Source organism: Muscardinus avellanarius, assembly GCF_963383645.1.
Source record: "Muscardinus avellanarius genome assembly, chromosome: 3".
Lineage (NCBI taxonomy): Eukaryota > Metazoa > Chordata > Mammalia > Rodentia > Gliridae > Muscardinus > Muscardinus avellanarius.
The window spans coordinates 58,754,223-58,778,549 of record NC_137788.1 but is presented as its reverse complement, the minus strand read 5'-3'; the positions used below and the strand labels follow the sequence as shown (position 1 = coordinate 58,778,549).

The 24,327-nt window shown below is 39.9% G+C and overlaps 1 protein-coding gene across 4 annotated transcripts; it reads left to right on the top strand.

The window, feature by feature from the left end:
- Nucleotides 1-1,824: 1,824 nt before the first annotated feature.
- Nucleotides 1,825-22,469, top strand: SERBP1 (SERPINE1 mRNA binding protein 1; the record flags this gene model as incomplete). 4 transcript variants are annotated; one of them, XM_080692098.1, is made up of 8 exons in its annotated part: nucleotides 1,825-2,152; nucleotides 5,532-5,682; nucleotides 6,642-6,782; nucleotides 6,912-6,983; nucleotides 7,988-8,062; nucleotides 16,162-16,339; nucleotides 20,770-20,943; nucleotides 22,413-22,469. In XM_080692098.1, exons 1-8 carry the CDS (start codon nucleotides 1,840-1,842, stop codon nucleotides 22,467-22,469), a joined length of 1,161 nt encoding a protein of 386 aa, XP_080548224.1. In that variant the 5' UTR covers nucleotides 1,825-1,839. The 4 variants fall into 4 exon arrangements, with proteins under 4 accessions (XP_080548224.1, XP_080548222.1, XP_080548223.1 ...); XM_080692096.1 differs by having other exon boundaries at nucleotides 7,943-8,062; XM_080692097.1 differs by having other exon boundaries at nucleotides 6,894-6,983.
- Nucleotides 22,470-24,327: the final 1,858 nt, after the last annotated feature.

The following is a 24,327-nucleotide window of genomic DNA, read 5'->3' as shown; positions in this document are numbered from 1 at the left end:
AAATGCCCCTGGATTCCATCCCCAGATCCACAAAAAAAAAAAAAAAAAGAGAGAAAAATTGTTATTGTGGTGGTGGCCAGGAAAAGGTAAGAAGTGTAGCTTTGGCAGATGTCTCAAAGCTGCTAATGTATGGAGATCTTCCCAATTGCAGTTGAGCTATTTTCAAAGCATGGAAAGAACGTGGACAAGACCTCCTTGTCTCTTGTCCTGGTTAGAGAGCCAGGACTTATGGAAGGGAGGGTGAAATGGAGGTGAATGTGGAGGGCACTGAGGCAACAGAAAAAAATAAGAAACTTTGAGGAACTGGGGAGGACTGAAAAACAAGAAAACCAGGACACTTGCTGCCACAGGCCTGTAATAATGGCTTTGTCTGTTTTCCCTGTTAAGGAATTGATATTAAAACCTCAGAGATTGATAACATAACATTCACCCATGTTACATACCCTAACTGATATACAACATTTAAACCTTATTAGACATTGGAAATTTAATAATTGTCTAATTTTTGTCTGGGCAAGGACTGGATTAGAGTTGATGTGAACAGTTTCATTGTAGAGTTAGAAGAGTTGATGGCCTGTACCGGCACTTATAAAAGTGTAAACCTGGCAAGTCGTTTCACCTCTGAAATGGTTTCATCACCTGTGAAAAAGAGGAAACTACTTACCTAACATGATGTTATTGAGATTAAAGTATTCCTAGCACCTGCCATGAGAGATGCACTTTCTATTTTATCTGTGTCAACGGGAGAAGGCTTAAACACTTAAGTGTTACCAAATGTGCTTGAACATGCGTCGACATTGTATTGCCTTAATGGGACTTAATATTCTCAAGTAATATTAATGCTTTCAGTCATTTAAATTAATTCTTGGCATATTTTTCCTCCCCTCACACATACACTCAAGATGCTCTAAAAACACTTTTTTTTTTTTTAGCACATTTGACCAACACCACAGATACCTAATAAGCCTTGGCTTGCCGGACCCCAATGGCCAATTGATTGGATTGATTCTAGAAAGTGTTTCTGCAAACACTTGCTTTTCGGCGCTTGCCCCGCGCCTGGCGCTGCTCTTGTCCGCTGCGGTCGCGATGCCCAGGAAAGGCGCGCAACGCTCCCGGGTGATGGTCTTTGGGGGTACTTCTCTGCAACCCGAGAGAGGAAGGGTAGCCCCCGCCTCACATTCAGCAGAAGAGCCTGGACCCGCTGTGGGGGGCGAGGGGGCGACCCCAGCAGCCGAGCAGCTCGGGGCGGGGGGTGCACACGGGCGCCGAACCCCCTCCCCCGGAAGTTTGCGAGTCGCCGGCGGCCAGGTCTGGGAGTCACCTTGACCCTCCCGCAGAGGTGGAGAAAGTTAGCGCCGGGCCGGGGACAGGATGGGAGAAACCCAAGACAGAGCACTTTCGTGCTCTCAAGGAGCCGTCACGTTTTCCTGTTTTCAGGGTGGCTAAAGACCTAGCGAGTCTCAGGGTGACAAGAGCAGGTGGCAGGACTCCGCCCACCACCACCACCACCACCACCACCACGCTTCCCCAGCTCCGGCTCGCACGCTTCACTTGCGCCGGGAGATCCCGCCTCTCGGGCGCGCGCGAAGAGCTGCCGCGCGGGGCACGCTGGGAGTTGTAGTCCCGGCGCCGACAGCGGCCGCAGGGGGAACAGCGCCGGCCTACACATCCCGTGAGGCCGCGCGGCGCCGGCCGCTCCCGGATGTGTGCCTGGCGCCGGAAGAGAAGACGGCCCCCCTCTCTCGGCCCGGCCATCTTGTGGGAAGAGCTGAAGCAGGCGCTCTTGGCTCGGCTCGGCCCGCTGCAATCCGTGGAGGAACGCGCCGCCGAGCCACCATCATGCCTGGGCACCTACAGGAAGGCTTCGGCTGCGTGGTCACCAACCGATTCGACCAGTTATTTGACGACGAATCGGACCCCTTTGAGGTGCTGAAGGCAGCGGAGAACAAGAAAAAAGAAGCCGGCGGGGGCGGCGTTGGGGGCCCCGGGGCCAAGAGCGCAGCTCAGGCCGCGGCCCAGACCAACTCCAACGCGGCCGGCAAACAGCTGCGCAAAGAGTCGCAGAAGGACCGCAAGAACCCGCTGCCTCCCAGCGTCGGCGTGGCTGACAAGAAAGAGGAGACGCAGCCGCCCGTGGCGCTGAAGAAAGAAGGTAAAGCCGGCGGGGAGGCCGGGATGGATGGGGCGAGGGGCCGGGGCGCCGGCGGCGCCACTTGCTGCAGCTGCAGCTCCGAGGGTCCGCGGGAGACCCGGCCGCCGAGTCCCTTCCTTTTCCCCCCACGCGACAAAAGCCGGTCCAGCCGAGGCGCCGGAGCGTGGCTGCCCGAGTCCACGCCGCCGCCGCTTCCCGCCTGCGCCAGGCGACCTGTCTGCGAGCGCGCCTTCCCGCCGATTCCCGGCGGCGAGCGCATGGGCCGGGGAGCAGGGCGGCCCAGCTGCTCCTGCAGCTTTGCGCAGTGACCAGCAAGCCTCGGGGTCCCCAACTGCTCCCCGGGGGAGCTCTTTCTCAGAGTACTCCTCCGAGGTGCTGCTGTCTGTTTTAGGCTCCTGCCCTGCCATCTTGTCCCATGATGGCGCGAGGTACCCCAGTTAAAAGCTGGGGCTCGGAGTTTGCAGGGAGGCCGTTTCTGGGTTCGAGGCTATCAGTGTGGCGGAAGCTGCTGCTCGTTGTACCACCTGTGTTTTAGTGTTAACCCCTCCACCTCCATAACTCTTAGCGTCCTTACGATAACTTGCTGGAGTGAATTAAAACTGTTGGGAAGAGAGGAATTTGTCTACACTCGATTAAGCCGACCTGGGGATTCTGAAAGAAGACCGTGGTTATTGACGAAGTACTGAGGATCGCCCTAGTGTCGCGATCCTCTCTGCCGACTCCCCGCACTATTTCAAATGTCCTGGTTTGGACCTCGTGAGTGAGATGCGTGCCGAGGCTGTCACAACGTTCCCGCGGCAGCGCCCTTTAGAGTGCAGCTTTTCCTTTGCATGTGCCTGAAGCATGGTCAGATTATTGGCAGTAGTTCCAGGGTACTATGAATTTCACAGTTTATATTTTTGCCTTCTTGCTCCTTACTAGTTTGTTGTGGATGAAAAAGGAAAAACAATCGGGATAGGGAAAAGCGAACATGATCAATACGCCCGTAGGTGTTGGAGCTAAGGTCTGGATATTTAAAACTGCCTTTTTATGTTGAAAGTTGAAATTGCCCCTTGCCACGTGCTCCTGAAAGGAGTTGTTCCTCATTAGCCTGTGTTAGGTTGGGATTAGGGTTTTTGCTTTTTTTTTTTTTATTTATGTGAGGGATGGAATGAAAAGTCTAGGAATTAGGTGGTGAATGCAAATAGTAATTGTGTTAAAATTTAGAGTAGGAAGGTAAAAGCATAGCTGAAGTGTTAAAAAGTATATATGTCTCTTAGACCAAGTGTCTGTTCAGCCCATTAAGCTTTTTGGCAATCTACCACAGTTGAATAAAGCATTTAATTCCTATGTTAAAGAACACTGGTTTGTATAATTATTTAAACTATGCTGAAGTTCATCTACTTGATCACACTGATTCAAAAAAAGTACATGAAAAAGCTGGGTCTAAAACAAATCTGAAATGTACCAGGTAGGTGTATTCATTCATTTTAAATATTCAAAGCATGATTTAAGTGCCTGTTATGAAGCCTATTTGTGAAAGAGCTCTCAAAACTAGAAGCTAGCATTATAAGTTCTATTTGTAAGAAATTACTTCATAAGTTAATAACCAGGATTGTTTGCCATTTAAGTAAGTCATTCTTTCCTTGGGAAAACTATACCCCAACATTTTCCTTAGTATTTCAGGGCACACCTGACCTTAGCCCTGAAACTATAAAATACAAGCAAATATAGGGAAATGGTGAATGAAAAAACTGGTTTTCAGAACCTACCACAGTCAACATTTTGTGTATTGAGGATAGATAGACCTGTAAACAAAGTTCCTACTCTTCTTGCTCCATCAAGTGTGTGTCTTTTGATAACAGGACTCACTAGATCTGTTTATTGTTATATGAATTTTGTAGCTTGTCTTTTGTCCATTTGAAGATCTTGTTGATACAGTAGAATGTCACTGAATGTAGAACAGGTTTATTATTATTATTTTAAAAAATAACAGCCTGAAATTGAGTGCAGTTTGGTTATGAGTATAGAAGTATGGTAAAGAAGCTTGCATTATTTTTAACACTAATTGTTTTTCATTAGATGGGTTTATTTTTTATGGTACTGGTGATCAAACCCCAGGGCCTTGCATAGGAGGGCAGGTGCTCTACCAGGGTGCTATACCTCCACCCCATAATGAGTTTATTGGGTAAGATTTTTACATGCTGTTGGCCTGATGTTGACTGTTGGGTGGGGAAGCAAGCCATTGTTCATTTGGGTGTGTTTGGCTTGGATATCATTATAAGGACTGGTTCCCTAGCTCCACCCCAATACCTCTGATGAAATTTATTTAAATGTCTTGGTGCAAATTCTGCGTTTGTGGTCTGTTCTGAGCATTTACAGGAATGAATCCTAAATTTTTATTACAAAGTTGTCAGTTTGGCTGTAGTTACAGGCATGTGAACAATTGGGTATATCCTGATAGTGTTTCACTTTCTTAAAAAAATAAGTAAAAAATAATTAAAGGTTTTGTAAAATTGGTTTCTTAGCTGCTTTAAAAAAAAAACTTTGTCAGACAGAAGCTATGGTTTGGGAATTACAGAATACCTAAAATCTTAGTCATAGTTAACCATTGATCTTATTTGTTCTTACCAATAATTCATACTGGTTTACTTTGGACTGTGGGCCTGACATTAACAGGAATACAGTGAAAAGTTAAAACAGTAAACACATAAGCCATCATTTAGTGTCATAAGTTTTTTGTTTCTTTTCACTGTTTTTGGTGCTGGGAGTGTCTGGTGCATGTTCACACACACATGCTTTGCCCACTGCGCTACACCCCTAGGTCTCGTGTTTCTTATACAGCTTAAAGGAGGTTCTTTATTTTATGTATAATTTTTTTCAAAAAAACGATTCTCTGAAAGCAAAGATACTTAAAGGACAAACCTGGAGGGGAAATTTTTGCCATTCATACTAATAACTATTACCCAGTGGTTATGTAACAGCTTTTAAAAAGAAGTTGGATATGGGGTGTGGTGATGCATATATGTGTGTGCGTGTATGCCTTATGTGCACTTTTATCATATGTTTGAGAAAATAGTACTTTTTTGTTGTTGAATAGTTCTTTTTGATCTGTCTGGATGTTCTCTAATCCTAAGTTTTCTTTTCAGGTTTATAATTTTATAGGATTATGAGTCCTTTTACTCTGTTTTTCTTGCCCTCATGAATTGTATAGGATCATATAGCGAGTCCTTCATCTATTTTTGAAGGGCCATTCATATAAGTTTGCCTTTAAGTAGGGATTTCCCTTGGGTAGTTTGTTGCATATTAGGGGTGCCCAGTGTTTGCCTTTTAATAGTCTAGGCCTAACCTTTTTGTATTTGAAAAAATAATTTTTTACTTGGGTTATTTGTCATGTTAGGAATAAGACGTGTTGGGAGAAGACCAGATCAACAACTTCAGGGTGAAGGGAAAATAATTGATAGGAGATCAGAAAGGCGACCACCTCGTGAAAGAAGATTTGAAAAGCCACTTGAAGAAAAGGGTGAAGGAGGAGAATTTTCAGTTGATAGGTAAGATTTTTTAAAATCTCATTTTCAGTTATACCTGAACATAGAGATAACTGGGCATAATTGCCAGGAACCCACTTGGCTGACTACGCGTGTGTGTTTTTATGTGTTGCTGGGGATTGAACCCAGGGCATTCTACCTCCAAATTATACCCTGAGCCTGATTTTTTTATTCTTTATTTTGAAACAGGGTCTCACTAAGAGCCTCACAAAGTAGCTGAACCTGGCTGCAAACCTGTGATCCTTCTGTCTCAGCCTCGTGGTGTGGGCATTGTTAGGCTTATATAACAGTTCAAACTTGGATCTCTTGTAATGAAACATCAGTTGATGATCAACTTCTTTTCCTTGCTTTCACCAGATATTGGGTTGAAAGGACAGTATTACTCGTTAATTGCTTATAGTGAAACAGGTTGTTCATTTTCCAGTTTAGATGTTTTTACTTTTTAGTAGTATTGGTGAATAGCAATTCTGCTGCATTGTTGTCCAATGAATAGCAAAATTTTAAAAAAAAGCACATGCACAAGTAGTAATGTTTTAAAGAATGCTAAAATGATGTTGTTGCCAGTGTGGTGGCACAGACCTATAATGTTAGTACTTGGGAGAATAAGGAGGATTACAGGTTTGAAGCCAGCCCCAGCAATTTAATAAGACTCCGAAACCTATTGAGACCCTGTTTCCAAATAAATAAAACCAGTCTGGGGTGTAACTTAGAGGTAGAATGCCTCTGAGTTCAATCCCCAGTACCATACCCACACAAAGATTTTGTTGTATTTTAGGAAAGTCTCTTCCTACTTTGGGCCCCTTTGTGTGTTTGGAAATAGGCCTGACTTTTTCAAAGTATATATTTAACTTAACGGGTTATGAGCCAGTAAACATGTTCTGTGATTTTGAACCCCTGAATAGATTTCTTCTATTTCTTTCTTTGGAAACCTTGGATGTATAATTATTAAATTTATATTGTAGACCAGTTATTGACCGACCCATCCGAGGTCGTGGTGGTCTTGGAAGGGGCCGAGGAGGCCGCGGACGTGGAATGGGCCGAGGAGATGGATTTGATTCTCGTGGCAAACGTGAATTTGATAGGCATAGTGGAAGTGATAGATCGTAAGTCTTATATTGGTTGTTATTTTATTTTTACATTTTAATGTGTTATTTAATAAAAACAAAATTGAATTTCTAGAATTAAAGAGTATTATGTTAACTCAGTTTTGTTAGTTCTTTTTCACATTACAGTGGCCTGAAACATGAGGACAAACGCGGAGGTAGCGGATCTCACAACTGGGGAACTGTCAAAGATGAATTAACGTTGGTATTCTGATTTTTTTTAATGAATATAATTTCAGTGATATTAATATACCTTACTAGAAGCTAACCCATACTTAACTACATTTGTCCTTTAAATAGGAGTGGGCACTCTTGTCTCAAAATTATTAAGTCTCTTAAAGGGTAGGTCTGGATTCTAGTGTATCAAATAAGCGACGTTTCTGTACTTATGTATTTTTGTAGCCTGGTGTGGTAGCGCACACTTGTAATCCCAGTACTTGGGAGGCTGAGACAGGAGGATCACAGGTTTGTGGGCAGCCTGAGCTACTTAGGCCTCCACAACTTAGTGAGACTTTCAAAATAAAGGATAAAATAGGGCTGGGGGTTGGGCTTGTAGGTAGAATAGCCCTGAGTTCAATCCTCAGTGCTATAAAAAAAATTATATATGCTTTTCGAATGGATATATAGTTTTTCTTGAAATTCAACATTGAAGTTATTTGGGTCTTAAGACTTAATTGTGTGTATAATAGTTTCTACTCCAAGCTATTGGATATCAGTCCTTTAAAAATTTCATAGCTGGGCGTATGCTTGTAATCCCAGCATTCGGGAGGCAGAGACAGGAGGGTCACGGTTTGCAGACAGCCTCAGCTACTTAGTGAGGCCCTTTGCAAAAAATAAAAAAAAGTGAGACCCTGTTTCAAAAAAAGACGAAAAATGGGACTGGGGGTAGAATAGGACTCGGAAGTAGAATGCCCCTGGGTTCCATCCCTAGTACTGCAAAAAAAAAAAAAAAATTCTTTTTATAAGCCAGTAAAGTTTATTTGAAAAGTACATGAACTAATTTAACCAGTAGCTTACATTGTTTTCTCTTAGAGGTCTACTAGGAAGTCAGTGTAGCCGGAAGACTTTAAAAATGTGAATGTTTTTATTACTTTTGTATGAAGAACCCTTCCATTACATGTAATGGACCTAGATGCCTTTCTTTTTCTTTCTTTCCTTAGAGAGTCTCCCAAATACATTCAGAAACAAATATCTTATAATTGCAGTGACTTGGATCAATCAAATGTGACTGAGGAAACACCTGAAGGTGAAGAACACCCAGTGGCAGATACTGAAAATAAGTAAGTGGTTTTATGTGAGACAGTAATGCTCCAACATTGAAATCAGTTTGGGTTTTTACTAATAACTCAGAGTAATTGCTGTTACTTGGCCCTTTGACAAGAGATACTTTATTGTCCCCTCATCCTGGAATACTATTTAGAAGAATCCGTATAGATAGGCAAATAAAAATGTCATACATCTTTTGGGGGGGGTCTGGGGATGGAACCCAGGGACATTTGACCTCTGAGCCTATACCCCCTGTACTATTGTGTGTGTGTGTGTGTGTGTGTGTGTGTGTGTGTGTGTGTGTGTGTGTGTGTTAAAAACCAAAGAGATTTTAATGGTAAAAACCAGCCCCCCCCCCATATTATTTTTTGAAACAGGGTCTTACTAAGTTGCAGAGGGCCTCACTAAGTAGCTGAGGCACAATTGTCTAGTCTCAGACTCCTGAGTGCTGGAATTACAAATGTGTGCCGCCATGCCTGACTTTCGATGTTACATATTTTAAAAAATTAAGAAATATAAAGCTGAGTGTGGTGGAATTCACTTGTAATCCCAATAGCAATAACTTGGGAGGCTGAGACAGATGGATCATGGATTTGAGGACAGCATCAGCAAGTAGTGAGAGTTATCAACCTAGTTAGAGCTTGTTTCAAAATAAAAATAGGTCTGAGGGTGTGGTGGGGAACTCTCTTAATCCCAGCATTTGGGAGGCTGAGACTAGAGGATCGCAGTTTGAGGACAGCCTCAGCCACTTAGGCCCTTTGCAACTCAGTGAGACCCAATTTCAAAATAAAGAATAAAATGATAGGGCTGGGGATGCAGCTCGGAAGTAGGATGCCCCTGGGTTCCATCCCCAGTACCACAAATAAATAAAAAATAAAAATAGGTCTGGGGGGTGTGGCTCAGAGGTAGAATGCCCCTAGGTTCAATCCTCGGTACCAACAAAAGTTATGAAATATATAAGTAAAGTTTACTAGCCCTAATCACACAAATGACGTCTTAATAATCTTAGAATGGAAAATAGGAATAAAGTACCATGCATATAATGTAGCTACCTTGTTTTTTATTTTATTTTATTTTATTTTTTGTGGGTCTGGGGAGGGAACCCAGGGGCATTTGACCTCTGAGCTACAGCCCTGCCCTATTTTTTAATTTATTTTGAAACAGGGTCTCACTGAGTTGCGAAGACCCTCACTAAGTAGCTGAGGCTGTCCATGAACCGTGATCCTCCAGTCCCAGCCTCCTAAGTGCTGGAATTACAAGCGAGTGCCACCACGCCCGGCTTCTGTAGCTACATTATTTGATAAAAATATTGTGGTGAGGAATTTTGGTGATTGCTGTTCTGCCATGGGACAGTGAGTAGAATTAGAAGAATTAGTGGGAATTATAAGCTAAAGTTGGAGGTTTCTAAAAATTAGACCAAATTGTTGGGATAAGAAGTACTTGTAATGTTTAATTCACAGCCCAAAATAGTTTGAATATTTTATAATGGTACTTACTAAAATTAGTTGAAACTAGGAAATGTGAATTTTTATTTATTTTGAAACAGGGTCTCACTGAGTTGCAGAAGGCCTCACTAAGTAGTAGCTGAGGCTATCCTCAAGCCACAATCCTGTCTCAGCCTCCCAAATGGCTAGGATTAGTATCGGCGCCACCTCACCCGACTGAATGATTTTTAAATTAGTTTTATCTCTTTTTTTGCATTAATATAGAGTTTTGAACATAGCAATCCTGTAAATTTTTTTTGTTGTTCTTTTTGTGTGTATCTGTGTGGTATTGAACTCCAGGGCATTATACGGAGTCACTCGATTCCCAGCCCTATTAATTTTTTATTTTGAAATGAGGCTTGCTAAGTTTCTGCATGTTGGCCTTGAGCCTGCAATCCTCCTGTGTCTGCCTCCCAAATGCTGAGATGTCCACCAGCTCTACTCCAGTTTTAAAATGTATGAAGAACCCAAGTATGAGAAAATACTGCTTGGTCATTAGCTTTCTTAATGTCCATTTTCTGAGTTTTGATTGAAGACTTGATTTTAAAGCTTTTGGGTTTTTTCCCAAGGGTGAGAGTTAACATATTAAAGGTAATCAGGAGCTGGTGTGGTGGCGCACACTTGTAATCCCAGAGTTTGGGTTTGAAGCCAGCCTCAGCTACTTAGGCTCTCAGCAACTTAGTAAGATCCTGTTTCCAAATAAAATATTAAATATTAAATAGGTCTGGAAGTATAGCCTGGGTGTAGAAAGCCTCTAGGCTCCACCCCCAGTACCACCCAAAAAAAGGTAATCTGGTAGAAATAATTAAATGCCCCCTACCCTGAAATTGCAACTACAGCAAATAGAAGTTATATGCACAGGAAATTATGGCATTAAGTCTTGGATCACACTTTTCTTTTTGTTGTTGTTGTAGTGTTTGCCACTACACCCAGTTATATATATACATACATATATGTATATATATTTTTTTAATTCAAAAATACTTTACTTGGGAGACTGAAACAGGATAATAGATTTTTGGCCAGCCTCGGCAACTTAGGTGAGGCCCTCAGTCACTTAGTAAGACCCTGTTTCAAAATTAAAATGGGATCAGCAGTGTAGTTTGGGGGTAGAATGACCCTGGGTTAAATCTTTAGTACCACAGGGAAAAAATCTTTATGGGGATGCACACCTGTAGTCCTGGTACTCAGTTGATGAGACATTTGATGTTCATGGGCAGACTCAGCAACCTAGCAAGATCCTGTTTCAAAATAAAAGGTTATTAAAGGCCTGAGAATATACCTTGGAGGTAGAATACCTCTGGGCTCAATCTCAGTTACAAATTGTACTTTTTTAGTTGACATGTAGTGATTGTACATATTTATGGGACAGTGATAACACATGTGTTAGTATGTGATGATGAGGCGAGAATTGATTTGTCTACCTGGGGCATTCTACCACTGAGATATACCCCCAGCCCTATTTTTTATTCTTTATTTTGAAATAGGGTTTCACTGAGTTGTAAAGGGCCTCACTAAGTAGCTGAGGCTGTCTGCGCACCACGATGTCTCAGCCTCCCAAATGCCGGAATTACAAGTGTGTACCACCACTCTCAGTTCTCTACTAGCCTTTTTGCCCCCACCCCCACCCCCAATACTAGGGATGGAACCCAGGGGCATTCTACCTTTGAGCTGCATCCCCCAGCCCTAATTTTTCTTTATTTTGAAACCTGGACTCACTGAATTGCAAAGGGCTTCACTAAGTAGCAGAGGCTGGCTGCGAACTGTGATCCTCTGGTCTCAGCTTCCCAATCTACTAGCTTTTGAAATACACAGTAGTTACCCACCACATTATCTTTCTGTGCTATAAAACATAAATTACTTCACATTCAGTGTCACCCTTGTACCTAGTAACCATTCCATCTCCTACCAGATGTCCCAAGTTCTGGTAACTCCTGTTTTACTCTATGAGATTAACTCACAGCTTCCATATAAATGAGAGCTTATGGTGTATGTCCTTCCGTGTCGGCTTGTAACAATGTCTTGTGGTTCTATGATGCTACACAAATAGTATTTTATTTTTATGGCTGAATAATATTCCTTTGTGTGTATATACCACATTTTAAAAATTGATTCAATTGACAAAGATTGATTCTATGTCTCAGCTTTTGTTAATAGTGCTGCCATAAACATGGGGATGGCTGAGACAGGAGGATCACAACAGATTCAAGGCTAGTGAGCAGTAACTTAGCAAGAGTCTACTTTAAAGTAAAAAATAAATAGGGAATGAGAGGGTATTAACTCAAAGGTAGGGTTATCTCTGGGTTAATCCCCAGTACCACACACACAAAAGATAGGGTTGCTGGTGTCTCTGACATGCTGATTTTATTTCCTTTAGAAACCTAGTTTTGGAATTACTGAATCCTATGGTAGTTCTATGTCTGCTTTTGTTTGTTTGGTTTTTGGATATTTTCTACTGCTTTCCATCAAGATGGTATTAGTTAGCCAGGCATGGTGGCGCATGCTTGTAATCCCTGCGCTTGGGAGGCTGAGACAGGAGGATCACGCAGGTTCGAAGCCAGCCTCCATCTACTTAGTGAGACCCTGTTCCCAAATAAAATATAAAATGGGTCTGGGAGTATAGCCCGGAGGTAGAAAGCCTCTGGGTTCCACCCCCAGTACCACCAAAAAAAAAAGAAGAAAAAAACGGTATTAATTTATAGTCCTAATAGTATGAGAGTTCCCTTTTCTCTGTATACTTGCCAACATTTGTTACATTTTTCTTTTGATAACAGCCCTTCTAACTTTTTTTTCGGGATTGGGGATGGAACCCAGGGCATTCTACCTCCAAGCTACACCCTCTGCCCTATTTTTATTCTTTATTTTGAAACAGGGTCTCACTAAGTTGCAGAGGGCCTCACCAAGTAGCTGAGGCTGTCAGCGAACCACGATCCTCCAGTCTCAGCCTCCCAAATGCTGAGATTACAAGCATGTGCCACCACACCCAGCTTTTCATTATGGTTTTGATTTTCGTTTTACTGAAGACCACTGAGATTGAGCATTATTTTGCATACTTTTTGGTCGTTATTATGTCTATTGAGAAATGTCTGTGTCATTTGTCTTTTTTTTTTAGTGCTGGAGATTGAACTCAGGCATTCTATCTCTGAGCTACACCCCTAGCCTTTTTATTTTGAAGTAGGGTCTCAGTTGCTGAGGCTGTCCTTGAAACTGCAGTCTACCTATCTGAGCCTCCCAAGTATTGGAATTACAGACATGCGCCAACACGCTCAGCTTTTGTCTATTTTTTAGTCCGATTTTTATTGCTATTGAGTTGAGTTCCTTATACATTTATGCTACTCTTAATGAATAGCTTGGTCATGTTTTCTTCCATTCTCTAGGTTATCTTTACTCTGCTGATTGCTTTTATTTTCTAAGCAACAGCAGCCCTTGGCTTTTGTTGCCTGTGTCTTTGGGGTTTTATCCAAAGAAAACTACACAGACAACTCCTTGAAGCATTTCTAGTTTTTGTTTGTGGTACTGGGGATGGAACCCATGGGTATTCTACCTCTGAGCTATACCCCAGCCCTATTTTTCATTCTTTATTTTGAAATAAGGTCTCACTTGAGTTGCAAAGTGCCTTGCTAGGTAGGCCCAGGCTATCTGTGAGATCCTCCTGTCTCAGCCTCCCAAATGCTGGGATGACAAGCGTTTACCCCTGTGCCCGGCTTAGCACTAAGTTTTTGATCCATTTTGAGTTGGTTTTTGTGTACAGTGGGAGACAGATCTAGTTTTCTTTTCCTGCATAGGAATATCTACTTCTAGCACTATGTCAGAAATCAGTTGACCGTAAATATATAGATTTGTGTGTGGGGGGGGTTGGTTCTAGGTTCTGTTCCATGGGTCCATATGTCTTTATGTAGTACAGTGATTATCCACAGACCACATCCAAATCAGTCAGGGGTGCTCATTCTAAACTTCCTTTTCTCCAGAAAGAATTGCTCTTGTGGTAACCACTGTTAATAATGAAATGGAACATTGTATTTCCTGGGCTTGTTAACTTAGGGAAAAATTATTTGCTGTTAGAGGAAGTAGATAAAAATGGTATTGAGAAGTGACATTTTGCCCTTGAGAAAGTATAAGTTTATTTGCTTATTTGAAATTGTGGAGTCATAATTTTGTAAGATCACTAATGAAATTATAGCCGGGTGTGGTGGTGCACGCTTGTAATCCCAGCACTTGGGAGGCTGAGACAGGAAGATCACACAGGTTCAAAGCTAACTCTGCTACTTAGTGAAGCTCTTAGCAACTTAGTGAGACCCTGTTTCCAAATAAAGTATAAAATAGATCTGGGAGTATAGCCTGTAGAGGGAAAAGCCCCTGGGTTCCACCCCCAGTACCACAAAAAAAAAAAAAGCTAATAAAATTATACTTAGTAATGGGTATATTAAGGAACCCTACATAACATTAAGTACTCTAGAATATTCAACACCGCTGTCTCCCCCCCCCCCTTCCCCTTGGTGTTACTGGGGTTTCTGGAAACCCTTCTGTCTCCGGGCTACACTCCCAGACCTATTTTATATTTTTTTAAATTTGCAAACAGGGTCTCTTAAGCCAGCAAGGCTGGCTTCGAAACTGCACAATCCTCCTGTCTCTGCCTCCTAAGCACAGGTGCACCACCATGCCTGGCAACACCTCTGTCTTTTTAATAGAGAGCCTATGTTTGCCTTTCGGAGTGATCTGCAGAGTATAATTGTTTATAAGGATAAGGATATGATGCTTTGATAGGGTACTGGAGGCAAATCCTTAGCTCAGGGCCCATGAATAAAACTGGGTATAATTGGTCTGAAGAAAATAATGATGGTGACATCAGACCAGTCAGTCCTCTTAATCTAAAGTAATAGAGAAACTAAACATAGCATTGTATCTTGCTTATGGAATGTAAATTTAAGAAGCATCTCTTAACTTCTATAGTTTCCCGAACTACTATTTTGTTCTCATATGATTCTTACAGCAACCCTTAAAAGGTAGGTTTAATGGCTACTTTTTTTTTTTTTTTTTTTTTTTTTTTTTTTGTCGGTACTAGGGCATTCTACCTCCAAGCTACACCCCCAGCCCTATTTTTTATTCTTTATATTGAAACGGGGTCTCACTGAGTTGCAAAGAGCCTCGCACATAGCTGATGTCCTCAAACGGTGTTTCTCCTGTCTTAGCCTCTCATACCTAGCTAGTAGAACTGTTTTTAAATCCTTAATTTTCTTATTTTAGGCCGACAAAGTTAAACTCTGGCCAGTATCTTGTTGATTCAATGTAAATGTGCTCTGGAAAGTTCAAATTGGATTAGTCAAACCGTAATGGGCAGCAGCGAGGAAGACATTTGAGCACTAAAGCTAACTAAACCACTTGCTATCTTTGGAAAGAAACAGAGCTCCCAAAATAGCAGATGATTTGTTTGGTAACAATTGGAAATTGAAATTGGACTAAAATAATTGGTTTCCAGGCCTATTTTTTGTAAGAAAGGGTAACTAAAATAATTATAACCCAGGAATTATATTTGGTAATAATTGATTTGGTATTAAATATTTCAACCAATATGTGTTGTGGGCGGTTGATTACCGCTGAAACCTCAGTCTTCTGTCCATAAACAGGTTGTTTTGGAAAATTGCAAGTATATAGATTTTAGAATTTGTAGAAACTACCTTTTGTTTTTCTTTTCCTTAAGTGTTGGGTATGGTGGCACACATTTGTGATCTCGGTACTTCGGAGAGTGAGGCAGAAGGATAGCAGGTACCTGGCCAACACCAGCAAGTAGTGAGACTCATTAACCTAGTGAGACCATTTGAAAAAAAATAGGGCTGGGGTGTACTTCAGAGGGAAAGTGCTCCTGGGTTCATTCCCCAGTGCAACCCAAAAAGATTAATAAACTCAATTTAAGATTATGTTACTGAGCTGGGAATGGTGGTGCAGACTTGAAATCCCAGCATTTGGGAGGCTGAGACAGGAGGATCATAGTGCATTTACAGCCTCAGTTACTGAGGCCCTTTGCAACTCCGTGAGACCCTGTTTCAAAATAAAGAATAAAAAATAGGCCTGGGGGAGTAGCTTGGAGGTAAAATGCTCCTGGGTTTCATTCCCAGTACTGCAAAAAAAAAAAAAAAATTGTTACTGCTAAGTGATCATTTTAAGAGTTTGTTAAGATAATGTATTTTTCACTTATCTATATTTTCATTGAAGTACAAGCACTGATTTTCTGGTCTCTTACCATGTTACATGTTACCCATTGAATTACCCAAAAAACTAACACCCCCATCCTTTGATAAACTAACTCTTCAAAATAGGTTAATAGTCAGGATTAATGTTCTTACAAGTTTAAAATATTTTTGTGGGGGGGGCACTGAGGATTTAACTCAGAGACATTCTACCTCTGAGCTAAACCCCCAGCCCGTTTATTTCTTATTCGGAAACAGGGTCTCACTAAGTGAGGACCTTGCTAAGTTGTTGAAGCTGACTTTGAACTTGCAGTCCTCCTGTCTCAGCCTCTACAGTACTGGGATTACAAGCATGTGCTATTATGCCCAGCTACGTTTAAAATGTTTTAGTGGAAATTGTACCAGCTGCATACAAGGTATTAAATTTTAAATAACTTTTTATAGGGAGAACGAAGTTGAAGAGGTCAAGGAAGAGGGTCCAAAAGAGATGACTTTGGATGAATGGAAAGCTATCCAAAATAAAGACCGGGCAAAAGTAGAATTTAATATCCGAAAACCAAATGAAGGTGCTGATGGGCAATGGAAGAAGGGATTTGTTCTTCATAAATCAAAGAGTGAAGAGGTAAAATTAAGATTTGTCTTGGTTTGAAAATGTTCAGCTATGGCTTGTATTTATAGTGTCTGCTTTAGATTTTGTGTGGAAAATGCTTAAAAAAAACAGTATGTAGGATCATTTGGGCATGTAGGTAACTTGCTTAAAAAGAAAAAATCTGTATTAGCATGTAGTGTAAGAAATCTGTTTCTTTGATAATTATTATAATTAAGTTAAATATAATTAAATTATATTTAAAGGGCCTCACTAAGTAGCTGAGGCTGTCCACGATATGCGATCCTCCTGGTCTCAGCCTCCCAAATGCTGGGATTACAAGTGTGTGCTACCACACCTGGCTCTCACAGCCCTGTTTTTAATTTATTTTGAATAGGTCTCACTAAGTTGTGGAGAGCCTCACTTAGTAGCTGAGGCTGGCTACGAATGAAACTGCAATCCTTCTATCTCAGCCTCCCAAGTACTGGTATTACAAGCATGCCCCACCAGCCCAGCTAACACCCTATAATTGTAATAAAAAGATTCAGTAAGTTTTGTTTTTTTTTTTTTTGTTTTTTTTTTGTTTTGTTTTTTTTGGTGGGTCTAGGGGTGGAACCCTGGGACATTCAACATCTGAGCTGCACCCCTGCCCTATTTTTTATTATTTAATTTGAAACAGGGTCTCACTAAATTACAGAGGGCCTCACTAAGTTAGCTTAGGCTGTCCTCGAACTGTGATTCTAGATCCTCCCGTCTCAGGCTCCTGAATGCTGGGATTACAAGCGTGTGCCACTGCTCCCAGTTAGATTTGTTTTTTGATGCTGGGTATTGAACCTAGGGCCACAAACATGCTGAACAGTAGCTCCACAATTGAGCCACACAGCCTCTGGTCTAAATATAAATAAGATCTGAATATATTTTATTATGTTCAGATGACAGTGATACAAACTTGGGAAGAAACATGGAGTAAAATTGAGGTTAAAGAGAAGCGGTTTTCTAAGTTTAGAAAAATTTTTAAAATTCGATGAAAATAGTAAATGAGAATATTGTCGAGTTCTATAGAAAACAACCACTTTGTTTCATTTGCATGCTTTTTTATGACATGGTTTTTTTGTTTTAGTTCTTTCAAATAAAATTTTATGTCTGAGTAGAACAATACAGAGTTTCTGATTTGAAACCATAAATGTTCACATTGGGAGATTGTTGATTTGAATTAATCGCTAAACTTCATAGGTTAATATAGAAAAGATTTACCCAAGCTTCTTTAAGATGGTGATTGGTAAAGGATTTGGGAGGGCGTCCCAATTGGAATTTTTCTTATAAAATTCTAGTTGCAATTTTAGATCATTCATTAGTACTTTAAATTTTTTCCTGTACTTCATAGAAATTAGGTTATCCCAGTTTAAATGTTTTTACTTTGAACTTAGAAATAACTACAGTGGCACCTCATTACGGTGGTTTTGCTTTCTGCAGTTTAGCTGTGATCAGCCATGGTCCAAAAAATGACAATTTCCATAAATATATAACTCATAAATCTTAAATTGTCAGAGTATGATGGACCTTACATCATCCATCTTTGTCTCATTGAGGATATAAATCATGCCTTTGCCCAATGAATCCACACTGTATACACTACTTGCCTCTTAGTCACTTAGTAGCCTGTATGTAGGGGGGTGGGGACAGTGTATATAGGATTTGATGCTATGGTGTAGGCACTCCTAGAATGATCTTGGAATGCATCACCTGTGGATAAATGGCTGTTTATCTTGTGGAAGAATATAAGTTTTTTTGGTGGAGGGGTGTAACCGAATTAGGCCTGGGGCATTCTAGTTTGCAACAACATCCCCAGCACGATTAATTGTTATTTGGAAACAGAGTCTCACTAGGTTAATGAGAGTGTTACTGCTTGGTGAGATTCCTAAAACCTGCAATCCTCCTGATTCAGTCTTCCAAGTACTGGGATTACAGGCATGGGCCACCACACCCAGCTGAGAACTTTTAGAAAATTAAAATGTAGAATTGATTGAATAATTTGGAAGCCATGACATTTTCATATCAAGCCACATTGTATCTGTGGGCCTTTAAGGTTATTGTACCTTTAGTGATACTATTTGTTTAGATTGAGCCTTATTGGCATATATGGCCTTATTTTGAATATTGGGGTCTCATGTACTGTATATGATACTTTTATATATCTTTGTGATAAATATAGTTAGGAGAAAGTGGAAACAACTTTTAGAAAAGAGAAAGCTGGACTTGGTGGCACAAGGCCTGTAATCTCAGTAATTGGGAGGCTGAGCCAGGAAGATTAGGGGTTCAAAGACACGACAAAGTAGGGAGGCTAATACACCTAGTGAGACCCTATTTCCAAATAAGAAATAAAATTGGGCTGAGGGTGTGCCTCGAAGAAAGAGTACCTCTGGGTTCAATCTCAAGTATCACCAAAAGGGGGGGGGGATTGAATCTGGCATGGGGCACACACTTGTAATCCCAGTACTTGGGAGGCTGAGGAGGATCAAAGGCTCACAGTCAGCCTCAGCAATTTAGTGAGGCCCTCCACAATTTAATGAAACCCTATTTCTAAATTAAAAATAGGCCTGGGCTGGGGGTATAGCTAAGAGGTGAAAGTTCCCTGGTTTCAATCCTCAGTTAAAATGGGGGATTACTGAGTTACCATGTTAACTGAAAGAACTGAGCTCCGGTTCCTCACTATCATTCTCTACATTCTTTGGAAAACTGGCCTAGAAAGTTATTTACAGTACCAGATTTTATAAAATTAAAATTATATAGTACTAATTTATAATTCTAAATTTTAAAGGTTAGAGATGTGCCTAGAACATCCAAGCTTTTTCTTAGTGTAGTAACCACACCAGGTATTTTCATTTGCCTTTTTTCTGTGTTCTAAAAAGTTATTAAAACCTAATTAATGAAATTATATCATTGGCTTGAAATAGCAAACATTTAAAAAGACAGCATAAAGATTTGATTTTTAATTGGTTAGTGTTTTTGTGAATTTGCATTTGTTTTTAAGTTGCTTTAATACTAAAACTGCCACCTTAAATTGAGTTGGTATGACACAAAGTGGATTACACTTAATATAGGTTATCAGGATGAAAACATGATGCAAACAAAAATTTATTTGTGCTTTTAAAGCATGTCAATAACATAATATAAATTGGTTAGAAACAACAAAATATTTTAATCCCTTCAGGAAATCCTTTAATTTTTGCTCCTCCGTCTGTCCCATATATACAAAATAAAACCTAGATTTGACAAGGGTAGTTTGATTATTTTTATTTTGTGTGTGTGTGTGGTACTGGGGGTAGAACCCAGGGGCATTTTACCTCCTGAGCTATACCCCCAGCCCTGTTTTTTTTTTTTTTTTTTGTTTTTTTTGTTTTTTGGTGGTACTGGGGGTGGAACCCAGAGGCTTTCTACCTCCGGGTTATACTCCCAGACCTTTTTTATATTTTATTTGGGAACAGGGTCTCACTAAGTTGCTGAAAGCCTCACTAAGTAGCTGAGGCTGCCTTCGAACCTGTGCGATCCTCCTGTCTCAGCCTCCTAAACTCAGGGATTACAAGTTTATACCACCATGCCAGGCTTTTGTTCTTTATTTTGAAACAGGTTATCACTAAGTTGCAGGGGGCTTCATTAAGTAGTTGAGGCTGACCACAAACCCAGATCCTCCTGTCAGTCTCCCAAGCGCAGGGATTACGAGAGACCCTGTTTCCAAATAAAAAAAGTATAAAATAGGTCTGGGAGTGTAGCCCGGAGGTAGAAGGGAGGGTTTCCAGGAACCCAAAAAATAAAATACCGCCAAAAAAATAAAATAAAAAAAGAAATTGAGCATTATCACGAGTAGAATGTTTACATGCTGTCTTTCCAAAGATCTTTATCAGGGATTGACATTGAAATCCTGGTATGAAGGCATATTTAAAATGTGTTTTTATGCAGATTTCTCAGCTAGTTACAAATCAGTCTAGGATATAGAATGGGTCACTTGGATTGATAGTGATTTTATACCTTTATGCAAAATAACCTGCAATTTAGAGAAATTTGAGAGAAGAGAAGGGAGTGCTATTCTAAAATCTCTATGCTGAGTCCAAAGCTAACTTACTACATAGTAGAGATGGTGGGTATATTTGTTCATGCAAAGTACAGGTTGGATAGTTGGGTTTTTTGTTTTGTTTTGGTGGTACTGGGGTTTCTGGAAACCCTTCTACCTCTGGCCCACACTCTCAGACACCTATTTTTTTAATGTTTTCATTTGGAAACAGGGTCTTTTAAGCCAGCAAGGCCAGCTTTGAACCTTGCAGGATCCTTCTTTCTCCACCTCCCAAGCGTGGGGATTACAAGTGTGCTCCACCACGCCCAGCAATAGTTGATGTTTAACAGGAGGGTTGCTATTCAGAAATTTTCAGCATTAACTTTTCCTTACTCTGTCTTTCACTTAATATTTTTAGGCTCATGCTGAAGATTCTGTTATGGACCATCATTTCCGGAAACCAGCAAATGATATAACGTCTCAGCTGGAAATCAATTTTGGAGACCTAGGCCGCCCAGGACGTGGTGGCAGGGGAGGACGAGGCGGGCGTGGGCGTGGTGGACGCCCAAATCGTGGCAGCAGGACTGACAAGGTAATTGTAAGACCTTTTTTTTTTTTTTTTAAGTAATTGAAGGACCTCTTTTAGTAAAACACTGGCTGGGTTCTTGTGGGAGTGTAAGTAAAAGTAGATAAAGTAGTTAACATGTGTTGGAGAAATTAATTTAGGTTATATTTTCATTTAAAACACTTAAGTGACTTTAACAAGTGCTATCAGTAGAGTTAAACTATTCTCACTTTATTGAGTTTTTACTAGGTATTAGTCATGGTACTGTGGGTAGGCTTTTTGTAATTTATTGTTTCCACGGCAACATCCTCACTAAGGAAATTCGGTTATAGGGAATCAAGTTAATTCTTGGTATTTGCTAAGGTTTGCTTGAAATACCAATCTATTCTCTTTACTTTGATAATTTCTCACTACTGTGGGTGTAGGTGGTGGGGGGAGGGTTGATACTGAGGATTGAGCCTCTGCTACATCTTCAGCCCTATTTTATTTTTTTATTTGGAAACGGTCTCAATAAGTTGCTGAAGCTTGGTACAAACCTGCAACCCTTCTGTCTCAGCCTTCAGAGTATTGAGATTTCAAGTGTGGGTCAACATGCCCCATGCCTTACTGCTTTTTAGATCTCTGCTGATACTTGTGTTTATTATACAATTTATTGCATGCTATTGTGAGATCTTAACATTTTTTATTTCTAACTCTTCTGTAAGCGTTGAGATTTATTTTTGCCCTTTGTATAATCTCTCCGGTGCCTTGCATATTGTGTGGCACAAGACAAGTTATTTTTTGTAGACTGTTTCCTTTGGTATATAATCTTACATATTAGTGGGAATCATTATGATATAAGAAAATTTGGTCAGTTTCATTCTCTTATTACCTCCCTTTTTCTCCCCTGCTACCTCCTCCTGGCCACCTTCCTCTTCTGTTCTTTCTTCTGTTTTCCTGATATACATAGGACCATTGACTTTCTGAGTCTGGCTTATTTGTTTGATATAATGTTCTCAAGTTCTGTCCATTTATCTTCAAGTGATGTACTTTTATTCTTTATGGCTAAATGGAAGTCCAGTGTGTGTAATACCTCATTCTTTTTATCCATTCATCTGTTGACACACCTGGGCTGGTTCAGTAACTTTCCTATTGTGCATTGCACTGCTATTAAACAGTTGGCAAATGTATTAAGATTACTAAACAGCAAAGTGAAAAACTCATTTTACATGTTCCCTATAAATCTACTTGTGTGATTTATTAGCAAAACCATCTTATGCTATTACTAGGGAGTTTTATAGGTCCTAATAGAAATTGAGGATGAGGCTTAAGGTTTACCACAAATATTTGTCGTTGTGTTCTAATTTTGCCTTCTAAGTAGAAGCTTTGATACATTTTACTGAGTATTTTAACTTTAGGGTTGTTTTTTGTCTTTTTAATAATTCTTTAGATGTTGACATTGGTAGTGTGTTTTCAAGATTGAGAATCTGGTTAATTTTGCTTTGTTTCTTTTTCAGTCAAGTGCTTCTGCTCCTGATGTGGATGACCCAGAGGCATTCCCAGCTCTGGCTTAACTGGATGCCATAAGACAACCCTGGTTCCTTGGTGGACCCTCCTGTTTAAAGCTTTGCATGCTTACAAATCCCAAACAACTAAGAAATTAAAAAAAAAAAAGACTGTCATTCATACCATTCACACCTAAAGACTGAATTTTATCTGTTTTGAAAATGAACTTCTCTCGCTACACAGAAGTAACAAATATGGTAGTCAGTTTTGTATTTAGAAATGTATCGGTAGCAGGGATGTTTTCATAATTTTCAGAGATTATGCATTCTTCATGAATACTTTTGTATTGCTGCTTGCAAATATGCATTTCCAAACTTGAAATATAGGTGTGAACAGTGTGTACCAGTTTAAAGCTTTCACTTCATTTGTGTTTTTTAATTAAGGATTTAGATGTTCCCCCAATTATAAACTGGTTTTAAATATCAGTTTTAATATCTGCTTTGCATTTTCACACATGGTCAACTGGGACATGTAAACTTTTGATTTGTTGAGTTATATGCTGTGTGGAATACTAACTACTTTATGTATTTTAACTTAGTTTTAATATTTTCATTTTGGGGAAATCTTTTTTCACTTCGCATAATATCTGTTATATATGCTAAATCTTTATATACAGAAATATCAGTACTTGAACAAATTCAAAGCACATTGGTTTATTAACCCTTGTTCCTGCATGTTTCATTAGGTTCAAATTATACCTGATTCACAATTTCATCTATATTTACTTTTAAAATGTGTAACTTGCATTTTAAAAGTTAAACTAGACACCTTATTGGTGGAAGTTGTTTAAGCTACTTATTGTTGATAGACATACTCTATCAAGTGAGGTAGTTTTATAGGTGTGGGGGTCCTGCCCTCTTAACAGGGTGGGTGATAAAGTAAGTTGATTTGGCTAATGAGTAATATTTTAAGCTTATGTAGAATAAGTATCTGGCCACTTTCTATAATTTGTGTATAATAACATCCCCAAATCAAAATGGTACAGCTGTAAACAACAATCGTTTAACCCTTGTTTGAAGAAACCAAAGGGCACTGGTTAGTATGGTAACATTGGGGGAGCATTTTAATTTTGGGATTTGAAAAGCAGACAGCTTTATAAGGTTGGAACAGCAGCACCATCCATAAAGTATAAGCCAAAAATCCCACTGTTTATGCATTTCCTATGTTGTTATTATTTGATCTTAAGTTGATAGGTGAATGTTTGTTTCACAGAAGGTGATAAAGTAACATTTTCCTCTTCCTCCATTAGAAAATTAAGTAATTAATGGATTCTTTGAACGGGAGCATCACCACTTATTAAAACATACATGGTTAGAGTAATCAATAAACAGGTTTTTTAGGATTTTTTTTATTCTACCACATTTATTAATTAAGCAAGGAAGGAATTTTATTTAAAGTTTTAAAACTTTATGTCACTTAATTTTCAGTTTTCTACCTCTGTCTGGTAATGTCCAGTCTTTAAAATATTGGAGATCTTAAATATTAAACATATCTGCTGTTTAGATGATTGATTTTCACATATGCTTTTAAAAGAGATGCAGTACAAGAGTTATTCATTTGGATTAGATTTATTAATCTAGTTATCAATCTTGGCATCTTAGGAAGAGATAAATTGTTTTTTAAATGATGGATAAACTTGTGCTGGTGTTTTGGGTGTATGATGCTAAGCATGTTCTGCACTGGTGCTACTAATGTTTTATATTTACAAACATACCTGGCTACCCAGAGGCAAATATTAATTTAGTCCGTATGGATTATTGACCCCTTTTGAGATTGCAATATGTACACTTAAATCAGTGTGCTTATAGACTTTCAAGTATCTAACTCATTTCTGAAGATGTTTAGAAAACCTCTAGATTTCCAGCA